This window comes from Balearica regulorum, chromosome 26 (assembly GCF_011004875.1).
Source record: "Balearica regulorum gibbericeps isolate bBalReg1 chromosome 26, bBalReg1.pri, whole genome shotgun sequence".
In the NCBI taxonomy this organism is placed as follows: Eukaryota; Metazoa; Chordata; class Aves; order Gruiformes; family Gruidae; genus Balearica; species Balearica regulorum.
In genome coordinates, this window is record NC_046209.1 from 4,767,819 (window position 1) to 4,794,996 (window position 27,178).

Below are 27,178 nucleotides of genomic sequence, written 5' to 3' on the forward strand. Positions count from 1 at the left end.
TCCTTGTTGGGAATGAGAAACAGGCTGATTGCTTCTGCAGCATCTGGATTTTAAAGATCTAGTTAAAATTGCCAGGGGACCTTTAAGAGTTAAAGCGAAGAAATTAATCACAATGACGTGTATTACTGCAGGAGGTTGCCTTTACAGAGACTGTCAGAGAGCCTAGAAATCCCTTTGCGGGAGTTACAGTAGACATCACGGGGAAAGGTTTGGAAATTCTCTTCCAGAACGTTTTGTGGGTGAGATCTAGGACTCTTCCTCTGCAAGCCAAGTAGAAGTGATCTGTCAGGAAGATATCTCCATCATCCTACATGTTTACGTTACATGGAATGTCAGGCCCTAAGGCTGCCTGTGAGATGCTTGTACCACATCATCTCCATATGCACCTTAGCCCCTAACTAAAATGAAATTTGATTGCTTTGCTGACCCCAGCAGTTCCACAGAACAGGTGAACTTGCAGCCTCTTTGCCTGACTTCACCTCCTGAGTTCATTCTAGGGCCAGTACTTAAAGGGAGTGACTCAAGGCATAGAGTATAACTATATAAGCATAGTTCATGGGAAGAGCTGGCTTGGAGAACCTCTAGACGATCACATGAAAGATACAGCAGAAAGAAGATCACCACCTCCAGTACTGGTCTCCAGCTTGGTCTTAAATTTTTGTTCTTTTCATGATTGCAGATCCTGCCACGCCCCCCCCCCGCCCCCGAACTTGTTGACTTTGCACCTGAATGGCTGTGCTGGTAGGAAGGGGAATAGGCACTCTGTGTGTTAGACAGGAAACCTTGTGTTTGTGTCTTGACCTAACCTGTGGATATTATTGTTCTCCCTCAGACTATCGTACTGGTCCCTGCTTTAGCCAAGTAAATAACCAGATGTGCCAGGGCCAACTCAGTGGGATCGTCTGCACCAAGACCATGTGTTGTGCCACCATTGGACGGGCCTGGGGTCACCCGTGTGAGATGTGCCCTGCCCAACCTCACCCCTGCCGCCGAGGTTTCATTCCCAACATTCGTACCGGAGCCTGCCAAGGTAAACGCCATAAACATCAAAAGGATGTTCCCTTATCCATCCTGATGTGCACTGAAAGGGCAAGTGGTGAATGACTGCCATAAGCCCCAATACAGAGAACAGTTCTCTGTGCAAACTTTGCTAAATCCATCATTGTACGTCCTGGAGTATCACCATGGACCTTGTGTGTCTCATGGGATCACCTAAGATCATCTTAGCTTAAAGATTCTGGCCATGCTGTGGTTCTCAGGTGATGTTCCTCCATCCCACAACATGTAGTGAATCAGACTAGTGTTTATCTATGTTTAAAACTAAGTTACAGCCTTCCATATATCCACATTCTGTGGTGCTGCTATTGTTGTTGGAGCTTCTGTCCCAGCACTGGAACATGATCAGCACTTGTATCACATAACTAGGGCTCTGTAAATTGAATTATTCGTTCAAAACAGAAGCCATAACTCCTTTGAGATCACACAAGCAATTAAAATGTACCTAAAGCACATGTTTAGAGGTTGCACTCAATGTCTAGGACACCCAGGCAAGAATAGCAGAATGGTCCACTGAGTTCCCATCAGCAGATCCCATTGGCAGCCCTTCTGGAGCTGCTGTTTCTTCTCCCCACTGATGGGTTGCAGGGCTCTCCATGTAGAGTTGCATGAATTCCTTTCTGCATCTGCAACTAATTTCAGCATTTACCTGCCATGAGCCAAAGCCAAAGTTCCAGACTAAATCCCACATTGGCCAGTGTCTGTAGGATAAAATTGGGAAGGCTGAAGAGGAGAACTCTCTTGCTGTCTGTTGTAATCTGCGTTTTATGGCCCTAATCTCTTCAGGAGAGCTTGGCCTATTTAATAGATTTGTCACTCGCTGTTACTGCAAGAACAGGAGCGTAAATATCTGCAGCACGTGAGCCTGCTGGTTCTAGCAGCAAGTACTGAGGCCTTCCTGAGGTGCTTTGGAAAGCACAATGTCCCCTCACAGATGAGACCATGGCTGCAGGATGAGGCTTCCTGGGACAGGGCTGAAGAGCAAAAGCTTACACAGGTTCCCCTCTCTGCTCTGCAACAGATGTTGCTCTCTGAAGGCTGCAGGAGGACATGCCACCAAACCAACTCTCATCCTCAACTCGGCTACCAACCTGGAATGAACAAAGAGGGGGTAGACACATTGATGTTTGCTTTGGAAAACATTACTGTACTTTTGTCTCCCTCTTGCTTGTGTAGATAAGCCAGCAATACCTTTATGTCCGTTTTCTGTCCTTTACCTTAGCTCTAATGTAACCTGATGGGTAATTGCATTAGGAAATGTAAATCCACCTACTTGGAGCAAAGCTGCTTCTTTCTCCTAGCACTCCCACCATGCTGGGATTGAACATTCATCTGTAGCAATGGTTGCACTTTCTAACATCTTTGTTCTTCTTCCTGTAGACGTGGATGAATGTCAAGCCATTCCTGGCCTCTGTCAAGGTGGTAACTGCATCAACACAGTGGGTTCTTATGAGTGCAAATGCCCTGCGGGACACAAGCAGAGCGAGACAAGCCACAGATGTGAAGGTAAGATTGCCGACTTCTGCAAGGCTTCACCAGACTGCTTATATACACTCTGAGAGCACAAGGGCATTTGAAAACTTGAGAATCTCTCTGCTCACAGGGCAATCTCGAAGGCTGGCTAAGTAGGAATGGGAAAGAGCTTCCATGCCAGCCTTGATCCTAGCTTCCAGGTAGGAGGGAGTATTGCAAGCATCAAGGCATGTTAGAAAATGTACTGCAGTATGAATCTCTGATCTGTTTATCTGCTTCTCACAGTCCAAGGCAAGGAAAGGAGGAATAGAGCTTGTCTGAACTTCTCTTAAACTGGAAAGAGCTTTTTATTTCATGCAGGTGTTTTCTGAAAGGTATTTTAATGGCAACACAGACTCATTGAACAGAAGGGATCTCTGGAGGGCTTTAGTTCAACCTCCTGCTTAGATCAGAGGTGGCTTCAGAGCTAGATTAGGTTGCACATGTTGCTCAGTTTGATTGAGTTTTGAAAACTCAAAGCCTTTTTTTGGGCGGGACTCTTGTCCCAGGGTTGCACCACTGTCATGTTCAGGAATATTTTCATTATATCCACTTGATATTTATCTTTTTGTAGCTTGCAACTTGTTGCCTCTAGTTCAATAGAGTAACTGGAAGGAGGGCAAAGTGGGTGGGGTTTGACTAGTTGGGCCGGTGATGGAATAAGACAAGCAGAAATAACATTATGGCTCTCGGTGCACTGCAGAAGATCTGATTCCATGAGATGAGGGTATGGAGCAAGTAAATGCAGTGTTACATCACTGACTTGGTGACTTGGTTATTCCAAACTGATGTGTTGGCCAGAACCTGAACCTTGTCCTTGAGTAATAAAGCAGGCACAAATGAAAATTTGGTATTAGAGACGTGAAATGCCCGTCAGCAGCAAGCCTGTGAGCATCCCTCCTTTGAGCCAGTGGCCTCATACTGTCCAGCCCCACAGGGGAAGCATACCTCCCTGCAATCCAGGGTTGTCTGCAGACAGCCTGCCTGCTGTGCCTGGTTTTTCTGTCTTTCTGGTTACTTTGTAGGATGCACCTTGCTCATCTTCAACTGAGTTGTAAATGGGAGTGACCTTTTCAGCCTCAGCATCTCTCTTGGAAATGATACAGTGCTTCAGAGGCGTGGTTTGTGCTTACAGTTAGGGATGCTCTAAGGCATTACTGCTAGTAGCTATGGAGCTCCTGTAGCTTGAAGCCAAGCAGTGGGGAATGCAGTCTGTCTCTTCTTAGCGTCAGCCTTAGCCTGGTGCTGCGGGCAGCCCAGGGAGCACAGTCAACTTTCAAACTCTATGGAGAAGTTCCCAACCTGATGGAAGGCAACACCACAGAAACTCCTCTTTGCTGCTTCTTCAGCACAGAAGTTGGAGGAGTTTGAGTATTAATTACCTTCTAAAAACACCTCAGTGGAGGACCCAGGTGCCTTGCCCAGATGAGCGGGTGCAACTCATCTCTGAATGTGTGGGCAAGCTGATCCGTAGTGTTGGTGGTCAGATCCCCGTGTCTGCAGGAAACAGAAAGGATCAGTCTCAACAGCTCAGCAGGTTTTTGGTAAGATGGTGCGGACCTCTGCCATTTTCAAGGGAAATACTTTCCAGGTGCTTAGCAGAGTTGCTTGGAAATGGCCAAATATCTGATCCTCAGACCAGAGGACTAGTTTCATTTGAGGTGTGAAAATTTAACAATATTAAGAGTCGTTGTGGTAGTAAAGGCAGAACTCTGCCTACTTCTGGAAGCCCCTGGAACTGCTCTGTGCTCTCAGGATAAATTGATCTGCTGTATTCCTTAGTTAAATTCAGGATTCACCTAGACAGTGAGAGGCAACATCTTGGTCTGTGCTGTAAGGCACACGCTTCTAAAGCGTAAAAAGTAAAAGTAAAGTGTGGACCACCGGCAAGGATTAGGTGCAGTCAGTATGTTAAACGTTCACAGTGCCACCCATCTGAGCCCTCTTCATGAGAGTCTGGCTCCAGTTCCTTAAGGTCCAGTCTCAGCATCTCCTTTATCGCTGCTCGGCGTGTGTCTGAGAGGTGTGCAGACCTCTGTAGGAAGGACACGCTCTCCCCAAGCATCTTGCAGCAGTTCTCGTGGGCCAGACACATACCTTGCCAGGCAGGCTGCACCTCTCAGAAGTAGGGGAATAAACATTTGTTGTATTTTCCAAACATATGGCAAATGAAAAGGAAAACAGCATTAAACTTTTCCTGCCCTGGTTGTTAAAGCTCTTTCCCACATACTCTAATGAAACCCTGCTGGCCTGCGTTTGCCATTTTAGGGATAAAATGTGTTCGCTGTGCTGGTGTGACTGCGTCCCACCTAGCTGGGCTGCAGGAACTCTACTTCCCTTTCATTCCTCTCCAAAGCTCTCTTGTAACCAAGACGAGGGATGATGAACGTACTAGAATCCAGGCGTTTAACCTGGAATTTGTTTCCAGGTGGCAAAGTTACACAGAGAGAGCAAGAGCGCTTAAAGCAGTCAGCACGACAGCAATCCACCCCCATGGCACCGTGGGTTTGACAGCATGCGTTGTCCTTGGGGTTTCTCCCAACTGTCAGTTCTCAGGGAAAGGAGCATCACTGCTTCCAGGTGACTGTTCCCATACCCCACCCTCCTGCAATCCAGACATTTCCCTTGCTAGTATAATTCTAGTAGTCTCTGTGCCAGTGCGTGCCGTGTGACCTGGGTTCAGCCCTTCAAAAGAAACTTTTCCAGAGTGAGACACCAGCTACAGAGATTAATCCTTCGGTGGGGGATGGATGCTCTTTTATGTTAAGACAACATCTGTGTTTGTGGATCTTCCTTGGCAGGATGCCAGGACACTTTCTAAAATTTTAACAGAAGGGTTTCTTGCAGTGCTCTGGCATCCAAGGACTTGGAAATGGCAGAATCCAAACCAGCCTTTTTACATGGATCTCAGGTGAAGGACCAGTTCCCCCTACCCAATGATGTCCTGTGCAGTTTGGCTGGCCAATGTGCTAAGGCTGGAGTGCACTAGAACCATGGGCCCAACCTCAGGACATAAAAAAATTGTTCTTGCCTTCGTCTGCCTCACCCGTGCTGGCTGAAGACCAGGCAAAGCACATATGAAATCAGTTTAGCTGGAATCTCCTATATTCCAAGATTAAAAACAATCCATTGTCTGAATCTGTCATCCAGATGCGAGGGGCCTCTGCGTGGGTCCCCACTTCCCAGAACGCCTGCAAAAGCAGCATGATGTGGCCATAAACAGCTTCCTTTCACTCTCCTTCCTGGATGGCCATAAAAAGAGACATCTCCAGCATCTACGGTGTCTGTTCCATCACTTATCTTACCTCAAATGCTAAGGAGACCACCAAAAGAGGATGCTTTCCTTTGGTATGATTTACTGACCTAGGGGTCCTTCTGTGCGAATGACATAAACATGAGGGATGCTCTAAACTGACAGGGTTGAGATTGATATAGTGGGAAACAAACCCTCAAAAACAATCAGCAGTGTGTCCCCACCAGGCAGTCAGAAGGAGAAGAGGATACCTTTGGGTTATCGCTGCTCCCCTCCAGGGCATGTACGCCATGTGAGTCACTGAAACGATGTGAATAGGGAAACAGAGAGCCAGCATTTTGTAAGGGGTTCATCCGATGCTAACGCTTTATAAACATAGGGAGATCTGGGCCCTGTCTCAGAGTTTGCTGCGTGCTTTGATACATCAGGAGCGAACTCTTTGGTACAGCTGACAGAGCACCGAATTCCCGATTTGTTGAAATTGTCTATACTGCCAAAGTAGCGGTATTGGTCCAAGGAACCTCCTCACTGAGCCAAGAGTTTTAATGAAAATAACGACCACAAGTATAAGAGGGTATTTTCTTTATCCAGGTGTGCTCCAAGCCTAAAATCTCAAAGCTGCAGGAGTTCTCTTGTTGAGTCTGTTTGCGCTAACTTTATAGCTGCTGAAAGGAGTGATTTCTCAGCTTGCACTGAGACCATCTTGCTGCAGGAAGAGGAGATGGTTTCCTCTTGTTTTCAGATTCCTTATCCAAGCCTAGCATCCAGGAAATATTAAAACTAGATTAAATATCTATGTTAAAATCTTCCCTAGTTCCTAGGAGCTTATATTTTCTGCTTAGAAGATTCCTCCTGGGGAGTGAAGTCAGCAGATGGGATTGCGTTTGAGCCAAAGGTCAGAGCCCGTGTCACTGCGTCTGCTGATTAATGATGTCTCCCTCATTAACGCAGCAGCATGTACCACTAATCTTCTTTGGGCTGTTTATTGGTGGGAATAGGCAGGAGTAGAGAAATGTTGTTCGTTTCCCATAGTGATACTTATCTCTTAACACAAATGGCACCTGGAATTAAGGCTCCATTTTCAGTCCCTGAATCCCTGAAGAATAAAGATGCTTTTCTTATGCAAGATCTTCTATGCTGATAATGGAGGCCAGCTCAGGCCCTGATCTCCCAAGCATGCGAGGGGGCTGCAGCTGGATACACAATGAATTTTGGTCAACCCCAAAAAGAAAATGATGTCCTTTCTTCTATCTGCAAAACGTGCAAACGTGCACACGGCATCAAGTTTGGATTTGAACCTAAATATCCTCCAAGTTCAGGGTTGCTCAGTTCCAGAGTTATTTCTGCAGCTCATCTCTAATGAATGTGACACTTTCAAATAGTGGCTTATTTTATGCCTTTGTTCATTGTATTCTGAGGGAGCTCGAGGGATCAAGAGTTCCTGGGCTTGGGGCTGTGCAACATATAATGAGAAATTTCTGGCACAGAGAGTTGCCTGCTCACTTTCTGAAAGATATAAGCAATCCATGAAACACAGCAGTGGGGGGGAGGGGGATTGAGGGTGGGGAAGGGCAAGGCTGCTCTCTTAACTGGCACTGGAGACAAGGCCAGCTTTGCAAGCACCAAAGGATTGCATTTATATTGTGTTTGTATGAAAAGATGAGCTAGGAGGGCAGATGTTGCCATCTCAGGGCTAAATTGACGGATAGTGTGCTTGGCTTATGGGGAGACATTAAAAGAGCAGGATCTGTTGAGGTTTGCAGGGGAACGAGAAGTTCATGAGAGAAGGGCATGCTTGTATCCATCTGATTTCTTAACACTACTGGAAGAAAAGAATTGTTGGGGAGGGCACAAGAAAGCACTTCTGGCAATAATGGTGCAAAATGAGGAAAGGAAACATCAAAGCTGAAATTGGACACATCTTTCCACTACAAAGACCCTTATCAATAAATTGTAGGGAAGTGGGGGGTTGTTACACTGAGTAGCGTTTTTAAATTATCCTGGAAGCAGCCATAAATATTACACTTAAGGAAACAATTCCATGGCATGTTCTTAAGGGTGGACTCATGACTGAATAAAGCTTTTCCTTCCACAATTTCAGCGGTTTTCTGCCACTAATCTAACTTCTTTTCTTAATAGCCCTTCTTCTACTGCATAACAAAATGCTAAGCCAGCTCCGTTATCAGTGAAGTATGTAATGCCGGTACCTCACCAGGATGCTTTCCAATGCCCCAAAAGGAATCAGTGTCTCCTGTCCAGAATTGTTCCAGGGTGATAACATACAGGATATGAAAAAGTATGCAGAGAAACACCAGGCAAGGGAGTGAAAGGCACTGTGTGCTTTGTGCGTCAAGCTCTGTTCAAATCCGTCCAGGGTAGATACTTCTTGATGGTCTTTGGTGTCTCCAGGAAACAGATTCTGTCAAGGGAGAACAAATTCTTTAATTAGAAATCTCACCTCTTTTTACTCACCCTTTTGTATTTAGCGTTTCTAGGGTGACATGTTAGATGTTACTTATGCCCCTGTGGGCTAGTCTTTTGTCACCACCACACAAAATTCCAAATTTTCTAATGAAGACAAGGCTCTATTTTTTGCTCTATTCAATCTCATTCATGTTTCTGAAGTGGAGGGAGCTTTTCTGTGTTTTCCACGAGCAGAGTGGGTAGGCTGGCCCACTTTCCTCACAAATGGAACATGATAGCCATTTTATTAGCGTGTTTTCAATTTTCTTACAAAATGTCTACAGAAGAGCTCATTGTTTGGAACCATTAAAAGCTCATTTCCATGGATTTGGTGTGGTTTGGAGGGTTCCATTACTCTCCTCTGTGGTTTCTTTGTGCTTTCTGGAAGGGAAGGTCTGAGACTCCCGTGCACTGCACGAGCGAAGGCTGATGAGGCATGACCTCTGCTACGTGACATAGAGATGTTTTCTCCATCAAGTCCTGTTTTTTTAGCAGATGGAAAGGTTGGGGGTTTCAACATGTCTGTGGGCACCCGTGTTGGATGGGCTTTGCAGACTGCGACTCTCTTTCTGAAGCTCTGTGTCCTTTGGCTTCCAGCGTTTTCAGCCTTAATGATCAGGCCAACTCCAACCCAGCGAGTTGGAGACCGGGTCCAAAATCAACGTTTGCATTGAATTCTGCCATTGTCTGAAGAGCAGAGTGCACAGAATATTGCTTTAATTTTTAACAGAGTTGGAAAAGTCGTGAAGTAGCCAGGTTGGAGTTGGAAGAATTCCCTCCCCAGAGCTGGCAGCTGGGTGTTAATGAGAGGTGTACATATCCGTCCCACGGTGTCAAGCTGCCCGTGGACTTCAGCTCTGAATGAACCAAAACTATGAGACACTTTACAAAGAGAAAATAAAGGCGGCAAATGTGGTGGGGAAGAACTGAAACAACAAAGCCCAGAGCTCAGTTTCTCAAAGTACAGGATGTGCGAGTAGTCTTGAGAACCTCTGGCTTTTTTTCCACTTTGAAATGCTAACACTGCTCTCGTCTGAGCTAGGATTTTCAAGGGGAAAAAAATGTTGCAGTTTGATTTAACCTTTTGAATTAACTCTGTTTTTCCTTAAGAATGGAATGCAGTTGCTGCCCCCACAAATGTGTACACTTTTTCTTGGATGACTGACGCTATGTCATAAGTATTGATCTAATAAGATGCCTGCCTGTCAGCTGGCCTCCAGATCTCTGATACAACAAACTTCAGGAGAGCTATGCAGAAGTTTTAAGCTGTTATTCCTAATAGTACAACCAGCTTTTGCTTCATAAAGCTCTTTCCCTTCCAGTGTTCTGCAAATCGTAACCAAACACAGGCCTGTAATTAAATGACAGGGCAGGCTGTAGTGATAAAATCTCTTTCGCTGCAGGGGCCCAGGTGGGGGAAGTGTTTTCTGCCGATTTGCATTGCTGCCTTTCGAGGTTTCGAGTCGCGTCTGTCTGTTGGAGGGGCTCTGAGCATCGAAGTGCTAAAGGAGCACTGCAAGGACGGAGGCGGTATCTCTGCTGCCTGCAAAAGGTGGCTGAAGTCTTTGGCTAGCTGAAAGCATAATTTTAGAGTTCCTAAGAAGCCGAACAGGAATGCATCGTCCCCTCTTGATATATGAGTGTATAACCTGTCCTATGCACTTGGGCTTTATTTTGTGTGCAGTTTCACTTGATTCCTCAGGACTCAAGAGTTGCAGCCGAAGTAGAACAGAAGATAATTGTGTTTGTAACAGGTTGTGTGAGCAAGGAGGAGAGATTGCAGATTATTTCTTTGACCACATGAAGCACCCGTGGGCAGCCTCTGTCCATACCATACGCCTCACTTCAAAAGGCAGCTCGGCTCCTCTTACTTAAACACATACGTTGCCAGTGTCTCTTGCTGAGCTGAGTGGGATGGATTTCACTATGTCTTACTTTGCAGAGAAAAATGATTACTGTTAGGGGACAACTCTTCTGCTCTGTTTAGACATTTCCCTTCAGATGAGATGATTTACTGCCTGGATGAGATTGTCTCTTTCTGCGGAGTGTAAATGGCATCTAGAAAAAACTCTGATGGAGGTGCCTGCTCTGTAACCATCTAACACATCTGACCACAACTCAACATGCACCACTGTCCAGGTCATTTCTGTAGTCTTTTCTTCTAGAGATCTAACAGTGTAGACCCTCTTATATCTCTTTTCCCTCCAAACAAGGTGGAGGCTTTGCGGTGATGCGAATTAACTGTCATCATTGGATGTCCATGGCTGTCCCACCCTGCAGCCAAAGTCTGGTGTGGTGGGGTGACAGTGCCTGGGATGCAATGGCCAATGGCAGAAGGCTCCTGACAGCCTCTCTAATTTTAGAGAAGGATGAAGTTTATGAGGATATTTCTGGAGGACCAAGGACAACACTTACTCCTTGAGAGTCACCTCTGCAGCCAGATTTCACACCCCCTTGCCCTCCCTTGGGTTTGTGCCTGTGCTCTTACAGACATTGTTAGGGGAGTTGAATCCATCCCAAGCCTTGGAGAACTAGCCCTATCCCTGGATACGTAAGCCAAAGATTATTTACTGTTGGTGTAAATCTGTCTGCTTCATTCCAGCCTGAATTTATAATCTCTCAGGTTCAGTTTTCATCTTCTCTTTCTGAGACTGCAGAGCACTGCTCTCTCACCATCCTCTTTGTGTATCTCTTTTCTATGGTCCCACCACATCCTCACAGTTTCTTAGATAAATGTAAATGAGTCCTGCTAGTCCCTTAATGTCAGGCAGGTTTTTCCAGGCCTTGAGTCATCCCCCTAGACTCTGAACCCCTCCATTTTGTTCACATCCTCCTGTAAGAGCTGGCACTGCACAGAGCTGTGGCATCCAGGAATGATCCTGGTTAAGAGGTACCATCACCTACTTGCTTCTGCTCAGTATTTCTCCCATACGTCTTCAGGGCTGCACTAGCATTGCTAGCCACTGCATGGCACTCTGAGATTGCAGTCTGACATTTCTTTCCTAACGCTCAAATTTTTCTCAGTGTCACGCTGAACAGGACACAGCTCACCACCCCTCTGGGTAGCCCACACCCATTTCTTGCAGAAGTTTCTTGCCCAAAGACATCCTCCATCCCCACTCTCAGACGAGAGCTCTCTGCTGTTCTGCCTTTTTTTTTTTTTTTTCTTTTCAGATTAGTCTTTGCCCTGCAGCAACTCTAACCTCCACACATGCTAATGCCATCAGGCTGTGCAAGGCTGTTATGCTGTTCACATCAGAAAAATCCCCTTGAAGAAGCAGACTTTGACCAGTTCCTTCTCATTACTTTCCTGCCAGCCCCAGGCAGCATCTGAATTGCATATAAAAATCCCCTTATCCATTCACAAGAGCACGATAGATTTAAAATACAATAAATAAAGTTGCTTAGCAGAAATAATTTATTTTGCCAATTGCCAAGACACTTTTTTTTTTTGCCACTGTAAAAACTGTTGGGCAAATATTCCTTCTGCCTTTTACCACCACCTGGACCATGACCACCAACCAGCTGCTTTGGGTGGATTAATTAAAGGTTGGATCTAATTCTTATCCAGCTTCTGAAACAGATTTCAGTTGGCAATAGAAAAAAAATCTATAACCCTGCTCCCAGACAAGTCCTTAGAGTCAAGTGCCCTACAAGCATGGCTGGGGCCTGTATGTTTAATTATATTGACATTTTGGTCAAAATTTATTGAAAACAGATTGCACTTTTCAAAATAGCTGATTTGCCACTCTGTTCCCTTTGATTTTCCAAGTTTCAGGTCCCAAGTGATAGCTGCACAAAAAAGTTATAGGCTGTCTCTGTATCGTCTGTATAGGTACTTGTTGAATTTTCTGCTCTGTCTTCACCCTTTTCTGCTGCAGTTTGACTTTTGTTAAGCTGCAGCTTTCAGGCTTTCTGTGTGGTTTCCCATCTGTTGTTAACCAGAACTTGCACAAGGATATGAAGCTCTTTAAATACTCAATATAAAAAGAGCCAAAGAAATAATTAACTCAAGAATTTTCTCAAGGTTGTAATATAAATGGCCTGGAAAGTTTGAAGAACTCTACAGTTCTCAAGCAAACCCCATAGTGTCTCATCTTTCCAGCTCAGTTCTTCCAGTGTGGATTAAAATCTAACTCTGAGCAAGGTTTCAAATATAGATGCTTTGTTTCAGGATCCAAACTCAGGCATCCAGCACCTTGGCAATGGGACTAGTCTCCACGTTCAGCTCGTGGTGAGGGTCTGCCATATCTCCACACTAGACAGATGTTTGTAGAGCATATCCTAAGTTCAAATGGCAGAAGCTACACCACCAGGGTGATTGCCTCTGATTTTCGGTACTTTATAACCTTTCTGCAATTATTACCACATGTCTGGGCACTGGGGCTGCCTGGTCCCTCTGATGTCTGAGTCCAGATGTTGCGCCTTGGCAAAATCTTGTTGCAATGTCCTTATTTTCCATGCTCTTAAATCCAGAGAGATGCACTGCTCTGGTACGTTATAAGGTCGCACACATGGCAGTGGGCTGCTGGAGAAGGAAGCTGCTGCAGAAGCAGTGGGTGGCAGGGCTTGCTAATGTGGATGGTGTTTCTTTGATTGCCATGGATAATTAGGTGTGATCTCTCCAAGGACTCAATGTATAGTGTATTTCTAGCTCGCTAATCTTCCCTGTGATAAATGGTTCAAACTGTGGCATGCTCATGCATTGTTATGCAAATCCGTTCACACTAAAATAGGACTGCTGATTGAGGAGCTGAACCCATAGAGTGATATGTCCAGAACCCCCTTGCCTAGCTGATAGTACAGAGGCCTTTTCACCTGGATTTAGATGCCTGAACATACTTAAAATTGAACCAAATCCCTCCTGTACGAAGAAATTTGGTGAATAATGCAGGAGCCCAGTGCTTTTTAAAAACGTGATGTCATCTCTGATGTTGCATCTCTGCTTTCAGAGACCTCCAACTCACACGGAGGGACCTGCTGTCCAGCCAGTCGTGCGCCTGCACAGATGTGTTTCTTGCCTAAAGCTTCCTTTGTACTCCAAGGAGCTCAACATTTCAGCTCAGCCTGCCCAAAGACCAATGGGGTCCGTAGAGAGAAGCAGAAGACTCCATGAAACCCTGTGAATCGCCCTCTGGAGGAGTCTTGTTTTCTGTACTGCACTACTGCTGGGAGGCCACTTATGGCCTTGAGCATCCCATGACAACCCATAATACCAGCTACTGTCCTCTCTGATCCCAGCTCTGGTCCTGGATCCACACTGCAGACAGGAAAGGAGATGGTTTGCAGGGAAACATAATCGCTGTTGGTTTGTTCTTTTCTAGATGTGGATGAGTGTGGCGCAATCTCTGGCGTGTGTGATGGTGGCGAGTGCACCAACACAGCAGGCAGCTACGTGTGCACATGTCCACGTGGTTTCATGACCAGCCCTGATGGATCACGCTGCATTGGTAAGACGCTAAATAGATCTCAGGACCTCAGACACAGGGGGAGATCACGCTCTGAAACCTAAACCTGGTGATTTGCAAATCACTATCTGGTGATCACCAAATTTGTAAATCAAAGAACACATTGTTCCTGCAATAGCTGGAAAACTGCTCTTTTCCACCTGCTGTCCTGGCATGTGCCATGGCTGACATGGTCTGTCCTGGTCACAGGCTTGATGCTGTTGCAGACCAGGGGCTTTCTCTGTCTTCGTAACTTGGACTGCAGGTGCCTCAGTGCTTGAGGTGTTTGACAAGGGGTTGCTGAGGACATTAGGAGGAGGACTGGGGTGGAAGATTGGGATAGTGGTCTGTTTGAGGAAGGATCCTTGTGCTCCTGCTCACAGAACCGCACCAGCTAGCAGGAAAATCCCAGAAGCTACCAGTTTTCTCCTGCATTAGATGTCAGAGAGACACCAGTACTGCCCCTACAACGCAGCTGCAGGCACAGTGTGTGGTTGTGGAGTGCCTAAGTCCAAGGGAAGGCTTGCAAGCCTTCCTCCAACAAAGAGGGATCCAGTGATGGGGAACACAACTGCACATTCATCGGCTTGCTTTGTAGAGGTGAAGTGGGGGAAAGGTTTACTGCAAGTGTTTGCATAACCAATGCAAATAAACAGTGACTTTTATCATCTCCTCCTTCCTGCTTAGACCACAGGTAATGGCTCATAAATCCCTACTGCCCCAAGCTAATAATCAGTAGGGCTGTGGACTCGATTGGCTTCGTCTCACTGAACTCGAGCTTTTGGGAGGGAGTTGCTTTGCACTGAGCTGGTGGTCTGGATCCCCTCTGTACCCAGTGGAGAGACAGAGGTGCTTCCGAGCACAGCACAGGGCACTGCGGACACCTATTCCTGCACCCATGCTGAACCTGCAGGTTTACAAGGCTGTTGTGTAAGCCCTTACACACTACCTTCTAGCCCACTTTCCTCCCACAGTATCCGATTTCTGACAACAAAATGATTCCCAGGCTCATCTGAAAACCTCGCAGTCTCCATCCCGCAGACTGCATGGAGGGCTCGCCGGGGCTGGTGTGTGCCACTCCACCGGCTCTGACCTACCTGCTCACCCCGTCTCGGTTTGGTTCGAGGTGTCTGTATTTCAAAGCTTCCCAGAACCAGTATGAGTCCAGGCAAACTTTCCCCAGACTGACGAGCTCTCCTGCCTCCAGATTAGAGGCTGGAGTGAATCTTGCATGTTTAACAGATCAAAATTCCTTTCCAAGCCTTGTAAATATTTGATGGTCCATTTCTCTTTGTAACAGACAACAGTTTCTATGATAAATAGATCAGCTCTCTGTTTACTTGCTCTCAGCAGGGGCACTTACTTCAGACAAAATGAATCCCAGGGTTTGTCTCACTGCTCAGAAAGTTCATTCGCCTTTAGAAGGACAATGATGCGAGGATTCGTAAAGAGGAACTGTTACAGAAAAGGCAAAGATCGTTGTTAGTGCAATGGAAAATGTCAGGTACAGCTTTCTGTTGAAAGTCCTGGAAATTGTTACAGAAAAAAAGAATAATTTCCAAATTCTTTTATATCCACACAACCTGGAGTAAAAATTAATCATGTTCTAGTTCCGGAAAGAAAAATGTTGTAAAGTATAATGTACAAGTCACCTTGTTTGGGAATCTGATAGATTTTAATGAGAATGAAATTCTTTTCCTCCCTGTTTCCCAGACCCTGCCATAAGCCCGGAGGGGTGTGACGGCTGTCAGATGAGTCATGTGGATATTTCCCCACTTTCCTTGAAACCAAGTGCTTCAAGAAATGAAAACTAAATAAAATTAGAAAGCCCAAATTTAAAAATAGTCCAAAGCTTAGTTAGCTGCAGTGGACTATGACTGCATCTGAACTCAATACATCATGCTCTAGTCATTTCCCTGAGCTAATATATGCTGCTAGTGTGCTGTCACATTTTGGGACAGACAATATTTTTTCTGGCAAAACACACAGTTACCATCAGGGTGTTGTTGCCCCGGGATCCATATTTTGCAAACCCTGCTTCTATCGTTTGAGGAGATTTTAGTGCTCATTTTGAGAGTTTGTGGTATTTAAGCCCACAATTTACATCCTATGAAATGAATCAAATAACTAGTTTGTAAAATTGAAACTTAATAAATAATGTGGCCACCCTTAAAGCACGAACAGCATCAGGAGAGAGCAGAAGAGATTGTCACGCTAGCACCTCTCAGATGTTTAGACTGGAAACGACCGTAGTGTCTCATATATCATGGGGCACCAGCACTGGGTATGTGGTGACTTTATGGTGGCAGCCTTGATATATTCCCATCTCTTTCCCCTCCCTTTTTAGTAAAGTAAACACCTTTTTATTGCATTTGAATAATCTCCTGTAGTTTTTGCAGCTGAAACAGCAAGACACTGAGCTTGAGTTGATCCCAAACCTCATTAGCTGCTTTCACTGCCTTCCTCAGTAAAACGCAAACAGCAGCGTAGCTGGAGAAAGTCCGTCATAGTTTGAAATGAACATTTATTGAATGATTCAACCACCTGTGCTTGACACAAAGAATCCAGTTCCACACATGTTCATAACAGTTTCATTCATGGATGCTTGTAAAAGACAGGCTCAGTGTTTTGCAGGCAGCAGAAGGATCTGCTCCAGCAGGCTGGGAGCTCTTTTTCTTTTAAACTTTTTCGGTAGAATGGGTTGCTTTTCGAGAACAGCTTAAAAGAATAATTTTCAAATGAGAAAAATGGCCTTTTGGATGCATTTCCAGACATGCACTTGGTGTTCCCTTGTTCATTGCAAGTCAGCGCTCCTGCACATTGCTTTCTTTGCTCTTTTTCCCTGATAGTGCAGCAAGGCTCTGAGAGATTTAGATCTTATCTCTTCTTGGGCAACCTCAGCAGATTTACTGCCTAAAGTTCTGGGTAGGGCCAGATCTTGCTTATCATTGCAAAGTCCTGGGCTCAGAGAAGGTTGTGAGGGTGTTACTGAGGACCTCACCTGCCTGGAGAACTCTTTTTGCCCACTTTGGTCGTTTTCCAGGAAAGGAAAGAGCAAGAGGAAAAAGGAAATATGAGGAGATAATGTTTAAGAAGGCAAGAAGTGACAAAAGGGAAGTGATGTGAGGATCACAGACTCAAAACAGATTGATAAGGAGCTGGGGAGGGACCCTGAGCAGAGCCCCGCAACAGCTCCTGAGGCATCAAGGGAGCTGACGATGCTGCCAAGCAGAGGTCTGCTTGGACCTCCGCAGGTACCAGAGGATGCAGAAAGGCTCCACAGTCCCTCCATAGTGTGAACCTGTGCAGAAACCTGGACTGCAAACTGGGTCTTTCTGTCCACATTTGTAAAGCATTTCCCCTTGGAGCGAACAAGTTTTTATCAGATCATTTCAGGGATGCATTTATACGTCAGCCTTGTAACTGTTGAACTGGCAGGTGAATTTGGAGAAGAATGAACGGCCAGGGAACGAGTGACTTTTTATTATAGCACTTTTCAGCAAAGAAACGGTGCTGCAGTAACACCCAGAGCTTCCCTGTTCGCACTGGAGCCCTCCTGCAGTGAGACAGCAGCAGCGTTGGTGGCCAAGGTGTGCCATGGATATTGTAGTTTAGTGGGAGCTGTGCGTGCAGGGATGCTTTGTGCCTTCGTTCTGACATGACTCCTCGATGAGACAGACACCACCATCTAATTTTACCCAGGCAAGAATGAAATTGGTCAGTTTTCCAGAAACAGAGAACATATGACGGCATCATCAGTCCAGACTGACTGTCCTCACCACAGTATGAGGCTCCTTTTTGCACCCTTCTGTATTGCAAACCAAGCACCATTGGACATCTTGGAAGAGGACACCTTTGGCTACGTGCTGCTGCGTTGCAGCTCCCTTCCGAGCTAATAGCCCTTGGGTTCTTTGTAGTCAGAGCCAACTGCCTTTTGCAACCACTGGTTTGTTTGGATTTGGCCACTTGAGCTTCTCAGTTTCTGCACATGACAAGACACAAAACGAGAGAAATACTCACCCTTTAATGTCCTCTCCTGGGAAGCAGTACCAGCACTTTCTATTCCTCTGTCTCTCCTTGCCCCTAACCCACGACCAAAGAAACAAACCAGGTTTTCATCAGGACAAAAATTGCAAAATCCCTTGCAAGTGCGCAACAGACCTTAGACACCTTGTGCAGATCACAAAGAGGATGTCCGTGTTGAAAGGGAAGATGGAGATTAGCCGTGCTGGATAGTCAGTCAGAGGGTGCAGCTCCTGGTGTGAGGCTTCTGGGCATCAGGACATGCACACCAGGGCATCGTGGCCCAGCCGGATGGGTGCAGACTCTGCCAGACCCCAGCAGGAAGGTCCAGCTTGGAGTCGCTCCTGTCTCATTATGATAAGCAGGCCAAACTCCATCTCCTGCTCTACCACTCCTGGCTGGACCTTGTAAAGCATCCGCAGCCTCTCTGAATCAGAGACCTCCGGCAGATCTGTGGCTCAATCCTCCACCTCTGTGCGCTGTCTAATCTCATGTGGAATTTTACCTCCTTTCTCGCCTGCAGCATTATCTGATTTACTGAGGTTATTGTACAAACCTGTTCCCTTAACAGCTGTAGAGGAAGGCAGAAAAAACCCACGACGGCTTTGTGCTTGTACCTCCAGCGTGTGGGTGGTCCTGCAGGAGGTCACAGAGGGACTGCAGGGACCCACTGTTCTTTCCATCCACCCTCTCTCTGCCCAAGGCAGCTCCAGATGAGTTTTCAATTAGTTCTGACCTTCGTTTCTGACAGATATTATTACAAACTACAGCAAAGACAGCTGAATTTAATAAATGTTTGTCCAGATGAATAAGGGCTGGACCATTCCCTGCTGTGACCTCCCTGCCTTGTCAAACTTGTCAGCACATGTCTGTCTGTGGGGAAGGAGGTTGTGTTCTCCAAATTACTCCTTGCCCATTAACTGGGTGGCTGTCACCATGCATCACAGCTTTTGGGACAGCAAGCATCCCACAGAAGAACAGAAGGAGCCGGGTGGGATCTGTCCTCTCTAATGCCCAAAGGGTTTATTCCAAACTACCACCCTCTGATCTAGAAGTTCGTTTAAGCTCAGCCTTAAGCCCTCACTTAGCTAAACTCCCATCAAAGGTTTGAGATGCAGCTTTTCCAAATGGCCCCACTATGCTGCCCTGGCTTGATCAGAGAGCAGTTTCTTTCTGGAGTAAGAGGGAACTACTTGCTGGTGCTAAGCAACATCAATGTCAATGTGCTGTGGAAACACAGCCCTCTCCTACACCCCAGCATCTGCTGAAACCTGCAGAGATGTGGGCATTGCTCTTGCACTCTTGCCCAGAAATCAAGGGCTTGGGATGACCCAAACACCCGTGTGGCTTGTACTTCCCTTTCTTAGGATTAGGAGCTAATCAGGTGTTGCGTTCAATCCTTTCACTCAAGTTCCCCTTCTCCTAGTCTCTCTTTCTTTCTGCAAGTCTCTTTGGTGGATAAAGTTTCCTAAAAGGGAATAGTTCATGCTGAACTCAGTGCCGCAGAATGGCGGAAAGGATGTATCTGAGAAAAGACCTGGTGGTTTAGTCACCCTGGCTTTAAATGGGGTCACTGTCCTCCGCAAGCCACTGAGCTATGATTAGAGAAGAAATGTAACCACAGCCCACAGATCAAACAGCTCCATGCAATTAATTTCAATTATATTTCAGGAAAGCGTCAGCCTGCTGGCTAATGTCAGTCTAGAGGCACAGATGACAAATCAGACTAGACTTTCCCCCTCATTAATTTACTTGAGAAACAAGGACGGGAGATGAATGAGTGGAAGATTCCAGGTTTTCCTAGAGGACTTGGTGCCAGACGGAGCCTGCTAGACATGTGAAAGACCCTCAGTCTCCTGGGCCTCGTCCAGAAGCCACACACACCAAACACCGGTGCCAGGCTTGGTGTCTGTGGCTTTGGCCAGGCTCGTGGACTTTGACCACCATCCAGGGCTCATTCTCCTCCCAGCTCAGTCCAAGCTGTGGGAATTAACCCATGACCTGAAACCAGCATCCACTGAGAATGGATGGATCAGGCTGGAGGGATGTGGAATTGAGAATGGCTCCATTTGTTTAGTGAGAGATGCTGGGACCATTGGGAGCTAGCAGAGAATGCTTCCTCATGGGAAGCCGGGGACATGGGGCATTTGTCATTATATTAGTTTGGGGAGTGAGAGGCAGGTCCTTGCCAAGCCTGAGATGTGCAGGACCACACTCCACAGCGGTGGCTGTGGAAAGGTCCTGGCTTAGCACAGCATCGGGAGTCACTGACTAATGCTGGAAGGGTTGTACCTGACCAAAGTGGTGTAGGAAATGGCCAACCACCTTGGTATGCCAGCTCTGTCCTGCAATGAGTGAAAACACGGAAAGGACTATTGCAGACAAGGCTTCAGCCTAGAGCAGGAACAGCTGGGGAATGCCCGCTCACTGTCTAGGAACCCTCAAAATAGTAGCAGGCAGCGCTGGATTGTTTTTATCACAAGGAAGTGTTTTTAGTGGCAGAAGTTGGAGGAAAATGTATCATGCTGGGTCCAACAGCCCAAAAGAGAAGACACTGCCCTCCACGTGGCCAAGTTCAGGACCTGTTGTACTGTTATATTAGCACTGGTGGCCAACCCTTGTTGGCCACCAGTGCCACAAACATAATATAAATAAGCAAGACAGAGACTGACAACAGAGGAGGAACCTGAAGAATGGACATCGCACCCCCAGGATGCAATTTTGTTGAATATATTTAGTCTGATATATTTAGTCTGGAACAGTTTATCTGTCCCCACTGAGGGGATGGGTCAGGCTGTCCAGTAATGGAAGCATCAATGTGTGCAGTGGTCTCCCGCAGACCTCCCCTCAGCCTGTTCCCTCTCCCTTCTGGTGTCTTGGGTCAGTGGTGGAACCCATCTGTGACATCTCTTGTCAGTGCAGAAACTCTAGTGAGAGGAGGGAGACACCTGTAAATAATCCCATTCCTTTGGGAAGGTGAGGAAGCATGGGGTGAGGTGAGGCATCTCATCTGTTTTCTGCTCTGTGAATTCACTTAGAATCTGCTGCATCAGCTTGTCCTTCCTGCACGGCAAGGAAGGCAGCTCCCAATGGAGAATCCGATGGAGAGGGATTGCCCACCTACTGCCTGTTTCTGGCTCTTGGTCAGGCTGCTTATAGTATTTAGGAGCCTAAATGGAAATGTGAGATATAATAGTGGGGAATGAGGCCTGGCCCTACATCCTTGATGTGCTCCAGATGGAAGTGCTGGAGAACCTCATGAATCCCCGCCTCTGCGCTCTGGCTGAGGCAGGAGGGGGGATTCAGGCACGCTTGGAAAAACACTGGGAGGATGAGGCAGGACAGGAGGTCAGACTGGGACATTGGACAGCCAGAAGAGATGCCATCGGGAATGGGCACTCCAGACCTGACCAAGAGTATGGTGATGGCATGTGAATGTGTCTCCTTCTCCTCTCCCTCTCTGCAGACCAGCGGATTGGGACGTGTTTCTCTGCTCTGATCGGGGGCCGCTGTGCCGGGGACCTTCCTGGCCAGTACACCAAGATGCAGTGCTGCTGTGACTCAGGGCGTTGCTGGGCCATTGGTCAGACTCCAGAGATGTGTCCTGTCCGGGGGTCTGGTAAGTGCAACGCAAACGACTTCCACCTGCTGCTGGGCCAGCTCGTGGCTCTGATGGCCCTAGTGTACCCCAGGCTTGACATGGAGAATCATCAACATAACGCCCAGAGAAAGGTCACATGGGGATGCTGGCTCTCCTGCCTGCGTCTTGTCTGAAGTTGAGCCAGATGAGTTCAGCCAAGGCAAGAATCTATCCCTTTCCTCCTACCCCTTCAGCTCTCTTTGGCTCCCACCGTAACTGAACCTTGGGGCCAAATGAGGGTGAGCCCAGGCAGCAGGAGGCCTTGAGGAGGCACGGCACGGTAGATCTGTCTCTCTGCCTCTTCTTTCATCACCAGCTCTGAGCAGGGCAGAGCTTTACAGTGCCTGGCACCCTCCTGTGCCCTGTCCTGTCCTCCATAACGGGAACCCACGGTGTCAGCTGTCCCACGCACCCCGAGAAGCCGCTGCCAAACACCCTGGCAAGCTGTGTCTTATCATCTGCTCTGGAGTGAAGGACGTTAAAGCCCTCTTCACCCATCTGCTCTGTTCCTGTCGGCCCTGCCCGTCCATCTCCATCCCTCTGTTCTCTGCACTCTGGCTGAGGCAGGAGGGGGGATTCAGGCACTCTTGGAAAAACACTAAGGCAGCTGTTTTGTTTCAGATGAGTACCGCAGGCTTTGCATCGAAGGACTCCCAGTCGTGCCAGGGTTCCCTGGGAGCTTTCCAGGAATTCCTGGATTCGGGCCCAATGGTGTTGGGCCGGGACTCAACGGGCCTGGAGGCATCGGACCAAATGGGGCAAATGGACAAGGCGGGATCCCAGGTCTGCCTGGAATGGGCCCAGGAAGTTCAAGCATTGGTAATTAAAATTACTTTCTTACTGTGCTGACCCAATTTGGCTGCCTGTCTCAGAACACAGGCAGCATGTCTGCCTGCGTGCCGGTCTGCTTCTCTGAGCCGTGCACGCATGAGCAAAGTGCCTGTGCTCTTAGCCAGCTACAAGGTTTATTTTGACATGGGGGGAGTGATGGGATGTGACACTAATGCTGTGCAGGATGCTGAGCCCAGAAGCAGATCAAACAGTGTCTGCTGGCAGAGCAAGGGAGCCGAGGCTGGCTCCAGTGCAGAATATCTTTCTAATTACCAAATAGGAATGAAGCTTTCACGTCACCGCCTCACTTTCTGCCTCCCCAAAACAAAACTGTTTTTCCCACCACCTTGGACACCCCTCTGCTGTGCATCCCCGTATAGCTCCTAGCTAAAGGCTGAAGCCTGTGAAAATGCACTGGATGTCAATAACTATTGATTCCCACCTTGCTTCTGAGAGGCTGTGCCATCTTGTGCATGTCAGTGGGTAGGGCATGCCAGGTACTGCAGCACCCTGCAGAGATTTCTGAGGCAGCTGAGTTTGTGTCTGCAACCCCATGGTTGTTCAGGGCCTGGGATGACCACTGATGTGTTACGGTGTCTGGAGTTATATCACCCTGCTTCCTGGGGACAATCAAGGGAGCTGTAATCCTCTACCTGATGCTGCCTCTGTGCTTTCCAGGAACCGCCACTTTGAACCAGACCATTGACATCTGCAAGCATTTCACTAACCTCTGCCTGAACGGACGCTGCATCCCCACCCCATCCAGCTACCGCTGCGAGTGCAACATGGGGTACAAGCAGGATGTGCGCGGAGAGTGCATTGGTGAGTAGGCTCTGCTTGACACGTACACACTCGGGTCAGCTCCACCTATGTCCCATACCTGCTCCTAACAGCACCTTGAGCTGCTGCTGCGACAGCCCCTATCTCAGTCAGAGCTCCCCACAGGAGGCCGGAGATAGGGCACTTGTGTCAGGTAACGAAGCAGCATGATGCAAAGGATATGTCTGCCCCTGAGGACCATCCAGGGTGACAACTCTGGTAGCCACAGCATTGGCGTTGGCTTAGCGGTGGCCAGTTCACACTGCAGGAAGCCCCAAATACCTGACCCCTGAGCAGGGCACTCTGCCAGTTATCAGGCTGCTGCCCTGACATGACAGTCACCGCAGCTAGCCAGTGGCTGTGCAAGCCTACTCAGAAGCTTGAGGTCTTCAAGGAATTAGAATTAGAAGGATGGCATCTTTCAAAAGAATTACAGTTTTATAAGCGGGCTATTTTTTCTGAGAACTAGAAGGAAACTGTGTCCTGCTGAAAGAAAATGGTGTCACTGCATCTGCAAAGAACAGCCTTCCTATGCTGACGTGTCCACCCAAGCAGACCTCCCAAGGGCTGAAATAACTGTCTAGACCTTAGGTTGTATGGAGATCCAGCACCTGGAAGTCCTCCTAGCGCCTGAAGGCAGTGGTGGATGTCATAGCTGGAAGTATGCCCAGCTAGAAGAACTCTTCAAACCAGGAAAAGCCAACCATGCAACCTTGATCCAGCCTCTCCATGCATTAGAACCAGTGCCACCAGAAAAGCATGTAAAATATTAATAGTTGGAGATTCCTTACTGAGACGTACCGAAGCACCCAATTGCCATCCAGCCAATTTCTCTAGACAAGTTTGCTGCCTGCCAGGAGCTCACGTTCGCAATATCACTGAGAGGCTGCTGAGACTGGTGAGCCCTCCAGATTATCATCCACTCCTACTATCCCACGTAGGGTCTAATGATACTGTGATAAGGCAACGTAGAACAACCAAAAGGGACTATATGTCACTGAGAGCAATGGTGTAGAATCTGGAGCACAGGTGGTGTTCTCCCTATCCTCCCAATCAGAGGAAGAGGTTCAGGAAGGAGGAGAGGAATTGCACAGGCTGTGTGCCTGGTGCCATACTCAAGGTTTGGCTTCTATGATCATGGATCTACCTTTAAGAAGCTGGCTCTGTTGGGAGCTGATGAGATTCACCTGTTCAAGTGGAGCAAGAAGGTCTTTCCCAAAAAGGTGACCAGACTTATAAAAAGAGCTTTAAACTAGATTTAGTGGGAGAAGGGGATGGAGTTTTGAGTTACAGAGAAGAGCCAGGGGCTGCTGATGTATTAGGAACCAACAGAGAAACACCTGTGAAATGCCTGAAAGGAGTTAGGGCATGTTCCTCTAAAAAGGTGAGAGGGTTGATAGCTCAGCTGCAGTGCCTCTATACCAATGGATAACAAACAGGAGGAGGTGGAAGCTACTGTGCAGCTAGAAAGCTGCACTGAAATGTGGTGGGACTAATCACACAACTGGAGCACTGTAATTGATGGCTATAAGCTGTTCAGAAGGGATGATATGTTGAAACTCATGGAAGATGGAGGTGATTAGAGACAACCAACATGTCTTCACCAAGGGCAAATTGTGCCTGACTAATCTGGTGGCCTTTGATGACAGATTGACTGCATCAGTGAAAAAGAGGAGCTATGGATGTCATCTACATGGACTTCTGTAAGGCCTTTGATATAGCTCCCCACAACATTCTTACCTCTAAATTGGAGGGATATGGCTTTGGCAGGTGGACTGTTGGATGGAGAAGGAATTGGCTGGATTGCTGTGTCCAAAGAGTTACAGTCAATGGCTCAATGTCCAAGTGGAAACCAATAATGACTGGTATCCCTCAAGGGTCCGTACTGGAGCCAATGCTATTTAATATCATCAATGACATAGATAGTGGGATGGAGTGCACCCTCAGCAAGTTTGCAAATGACACCAAGCTGAGTGGTGCAGTTGGCTCACTTGAGGGAAGAGATGCCATCCAGAGGGACCTTGCTGGCCAGGCAGTTGGGATGCTGAGCACTGGAGTCAAAATGACGGGCTCAGCAGCTCACGGGGGGCAGCCCTTGTCACCTGTCCTGGTATCTTGCTGTGCATTCCCTGCATAATGATGACTTACAGGCTTAGGCTTTTCTTCTTGCAGATGTGGATGAGTGCTCCAGCAGCCCCTGCGTGCATGGTGACTGCGTGAACACACCTGGCTCCTACCACTGCAAGTGCCACGAAGGCTTCCAGAGCACTCCCACAAAGCAGGCTTGCATCGGTAAGTATTTTCTGTCCCTCCTTTTGGGAGGGCACAGTGTCCTGCAAGAGTGTCAGCAAGGTTATCAGAGACTTAGGTACCAAAGGAAAATGGTTGTAAAGGGGAAACAGAGTGAGGAGAAGACAGCACCCAACAACCTCCCAGGCAGGTGTGTGATGGGATTTCAGAACAACTTAGCTGAGCTGCCAGCAGTGTCCTGAAATCTGTCTAGGAGAAGTTTCCTCTACCTTTATCTACCTTAAAATTGGCTAGCAGCAATCGAGGAACTTAGAGTCTTTTTCAGGAGCAGAGTTCTATTTAAAGATGACAACATTTTGCTTTGACAAAAGATAGGATTTTGAGGAATTTTTGTATCAATGAAGGGATTTCTAGCAGAGTTGTTCTGTCAGTGTCTTGCAGCAAGATGGTGCTCTAGGTGAGGGACTGCTAAAAAAGAATGATGGGAAGGTAATGTCCCATGTGAACAAGAAGTAAAGGCAAATTTCCCTGTCAGTGCCTGATCTTTGATTTTATTTTTCATTTTCCTGTCTAGTGGCTTGTGATGGAGGGGTTTCCAAAGGATCCCCCAATTGCCTGACAATGTGAAAGACTTTTCCTAATTTCCAAACAAATGTTTTAAGCTGAATTCTTCTTGTGCTTCTCTTTCTGGCTGTGAAAATTGGTTCATCGCTGTCTCCTTTACAACATTCTTTACATATTGGGAAACTGCAATTTGTAACCCCCTGTCATCTGCCTTCTAGACTAAACAAATGCAAGTCTCTCCATCTCCTCTCATTGATAATGTTTCTAAGCTTCTCATTGTCCTTGTTTTTATCTTCTCGACTTCCTCCATTTTGTTTTTATCTTTTCTAATGTGCAGTGCCAAAATTGGATGTCGTTCTTCAGCTGTGACCTCTCTAGCTGTCAAGACAAGAAACTGTCCCATTGGGCTTAGACACAGCTCTTCTGTTGATATAGCCCAAAAAGGAGCTTTCTATCTCTGCAGGGCCACCCCATTTCATCTGTGATTCAGATCCTTTTCTGCCAGGCTGTTCTCAAGCTAAATTCTCCATGTTAGGAGAAGTCTACTAAGTGTCTGGATTGTCTGTTGCTACTGGGGCCGGACTTGGGTTTCTGTAATTTTCTCATAAAATAGTTCATCCTGTCTTCCTCAGCTCTTGATAAAGGGTCAGTAACAACCCCCTTCCTGAAGATAGTCGTCGTCTTTCGTCTGTACCCAGAAATACTCAGCGCCCTGCCTCCCAGAGCAAGTCAACTCTGTTCTTGATGCACTGGGACCTCATCTTTGTGGCACTTAGTAGCAGGCCTGAGTCCGAGGCTGTTGGTCTGAGGGCTTTTGTTGCCTACCGTGGACTTGAACAGCCTGAGGATAATTTCAGTTGCAAAGGTGGCCCCAAGGCAGGAGGTTGACAAGGATATCATGGAGGGTCTGAGGTCCTGGACCTCTAACCTCACAAATGTCGTCCTGTTTCCAACGCATGCAGAAAGCTTTCTCCACATCTTTTCCATCTCCTGCAGTTTGTACAGAGGGGAAGAGTGTGATCCTGGAGCAGGGTGCACTGAGTGTCTGAGAACACTTGCCTGGTTTTCTCATAGAGCAGATCAAGCTGAAACTGCTTCTTACTCCACCTGCTGCTACTTTTTATATTTATTTCCCTGCCAGATATTGATGAATGCATCATGAATGGAGTGATGTGTAGGAACGGCCGCTGTGTTAACACTGATGGAAGCTTCCAGTGTATCTGCAACGCTGGTTTTGAAATCACCCCTGATGGCAAGAACTGTGTTGGTAAGCTATTTCCTGATATGCTGTCGTCAATGGCCTTGGGGAGGTTGGGACTG

General features: G+C 47.1%; 1 protein-coding gene across 4 annotated transcripts in view; it reads left to right on the forward strand.

The window, feature by feature from the left end:
* The window catches only part of FBN3 (fibrillin 3), a 120,172-nt gene that overhangs the window by 53,800 nt on the left and 39,194 nt on the right, over positions 1-27,178 (forward strand). For all 4 annotated transcript variants that reach the window (XM_075776621.1, XM_010298257.2, XM_075776620.1 and 1 more), the window contains 8 exons: positions 833-1,030; positions 2,437-2,562; positions 13,609-13,734; positions 21,221-21,373; positions 22,016-22,213; positions 22,904-23,047; positions 25,217-25,336; positions 27,000-27,125. In XM_075776621.1, the coding sequence (XP_075632736.1) occupies positions 833-1,030; positions 2,437-2,562; positions 13,609-13,734; positions 21,221-21,373; positions 22,016-22,213; positions 22,904-23,047; positions 25,217-25,336; positions 27,000-27,125 (1,191 nt within the window). The remainder of the gene's footprint in view (positions 1-832; positions 1,031-2,436; positions 2,563-13,608; positions 13,735-21,220; positions 21,374-22,015; positions 22,214-22,903; positions 23,048-25,216; positions 25,337-26,999; positions 27,126-27,178) is intronic.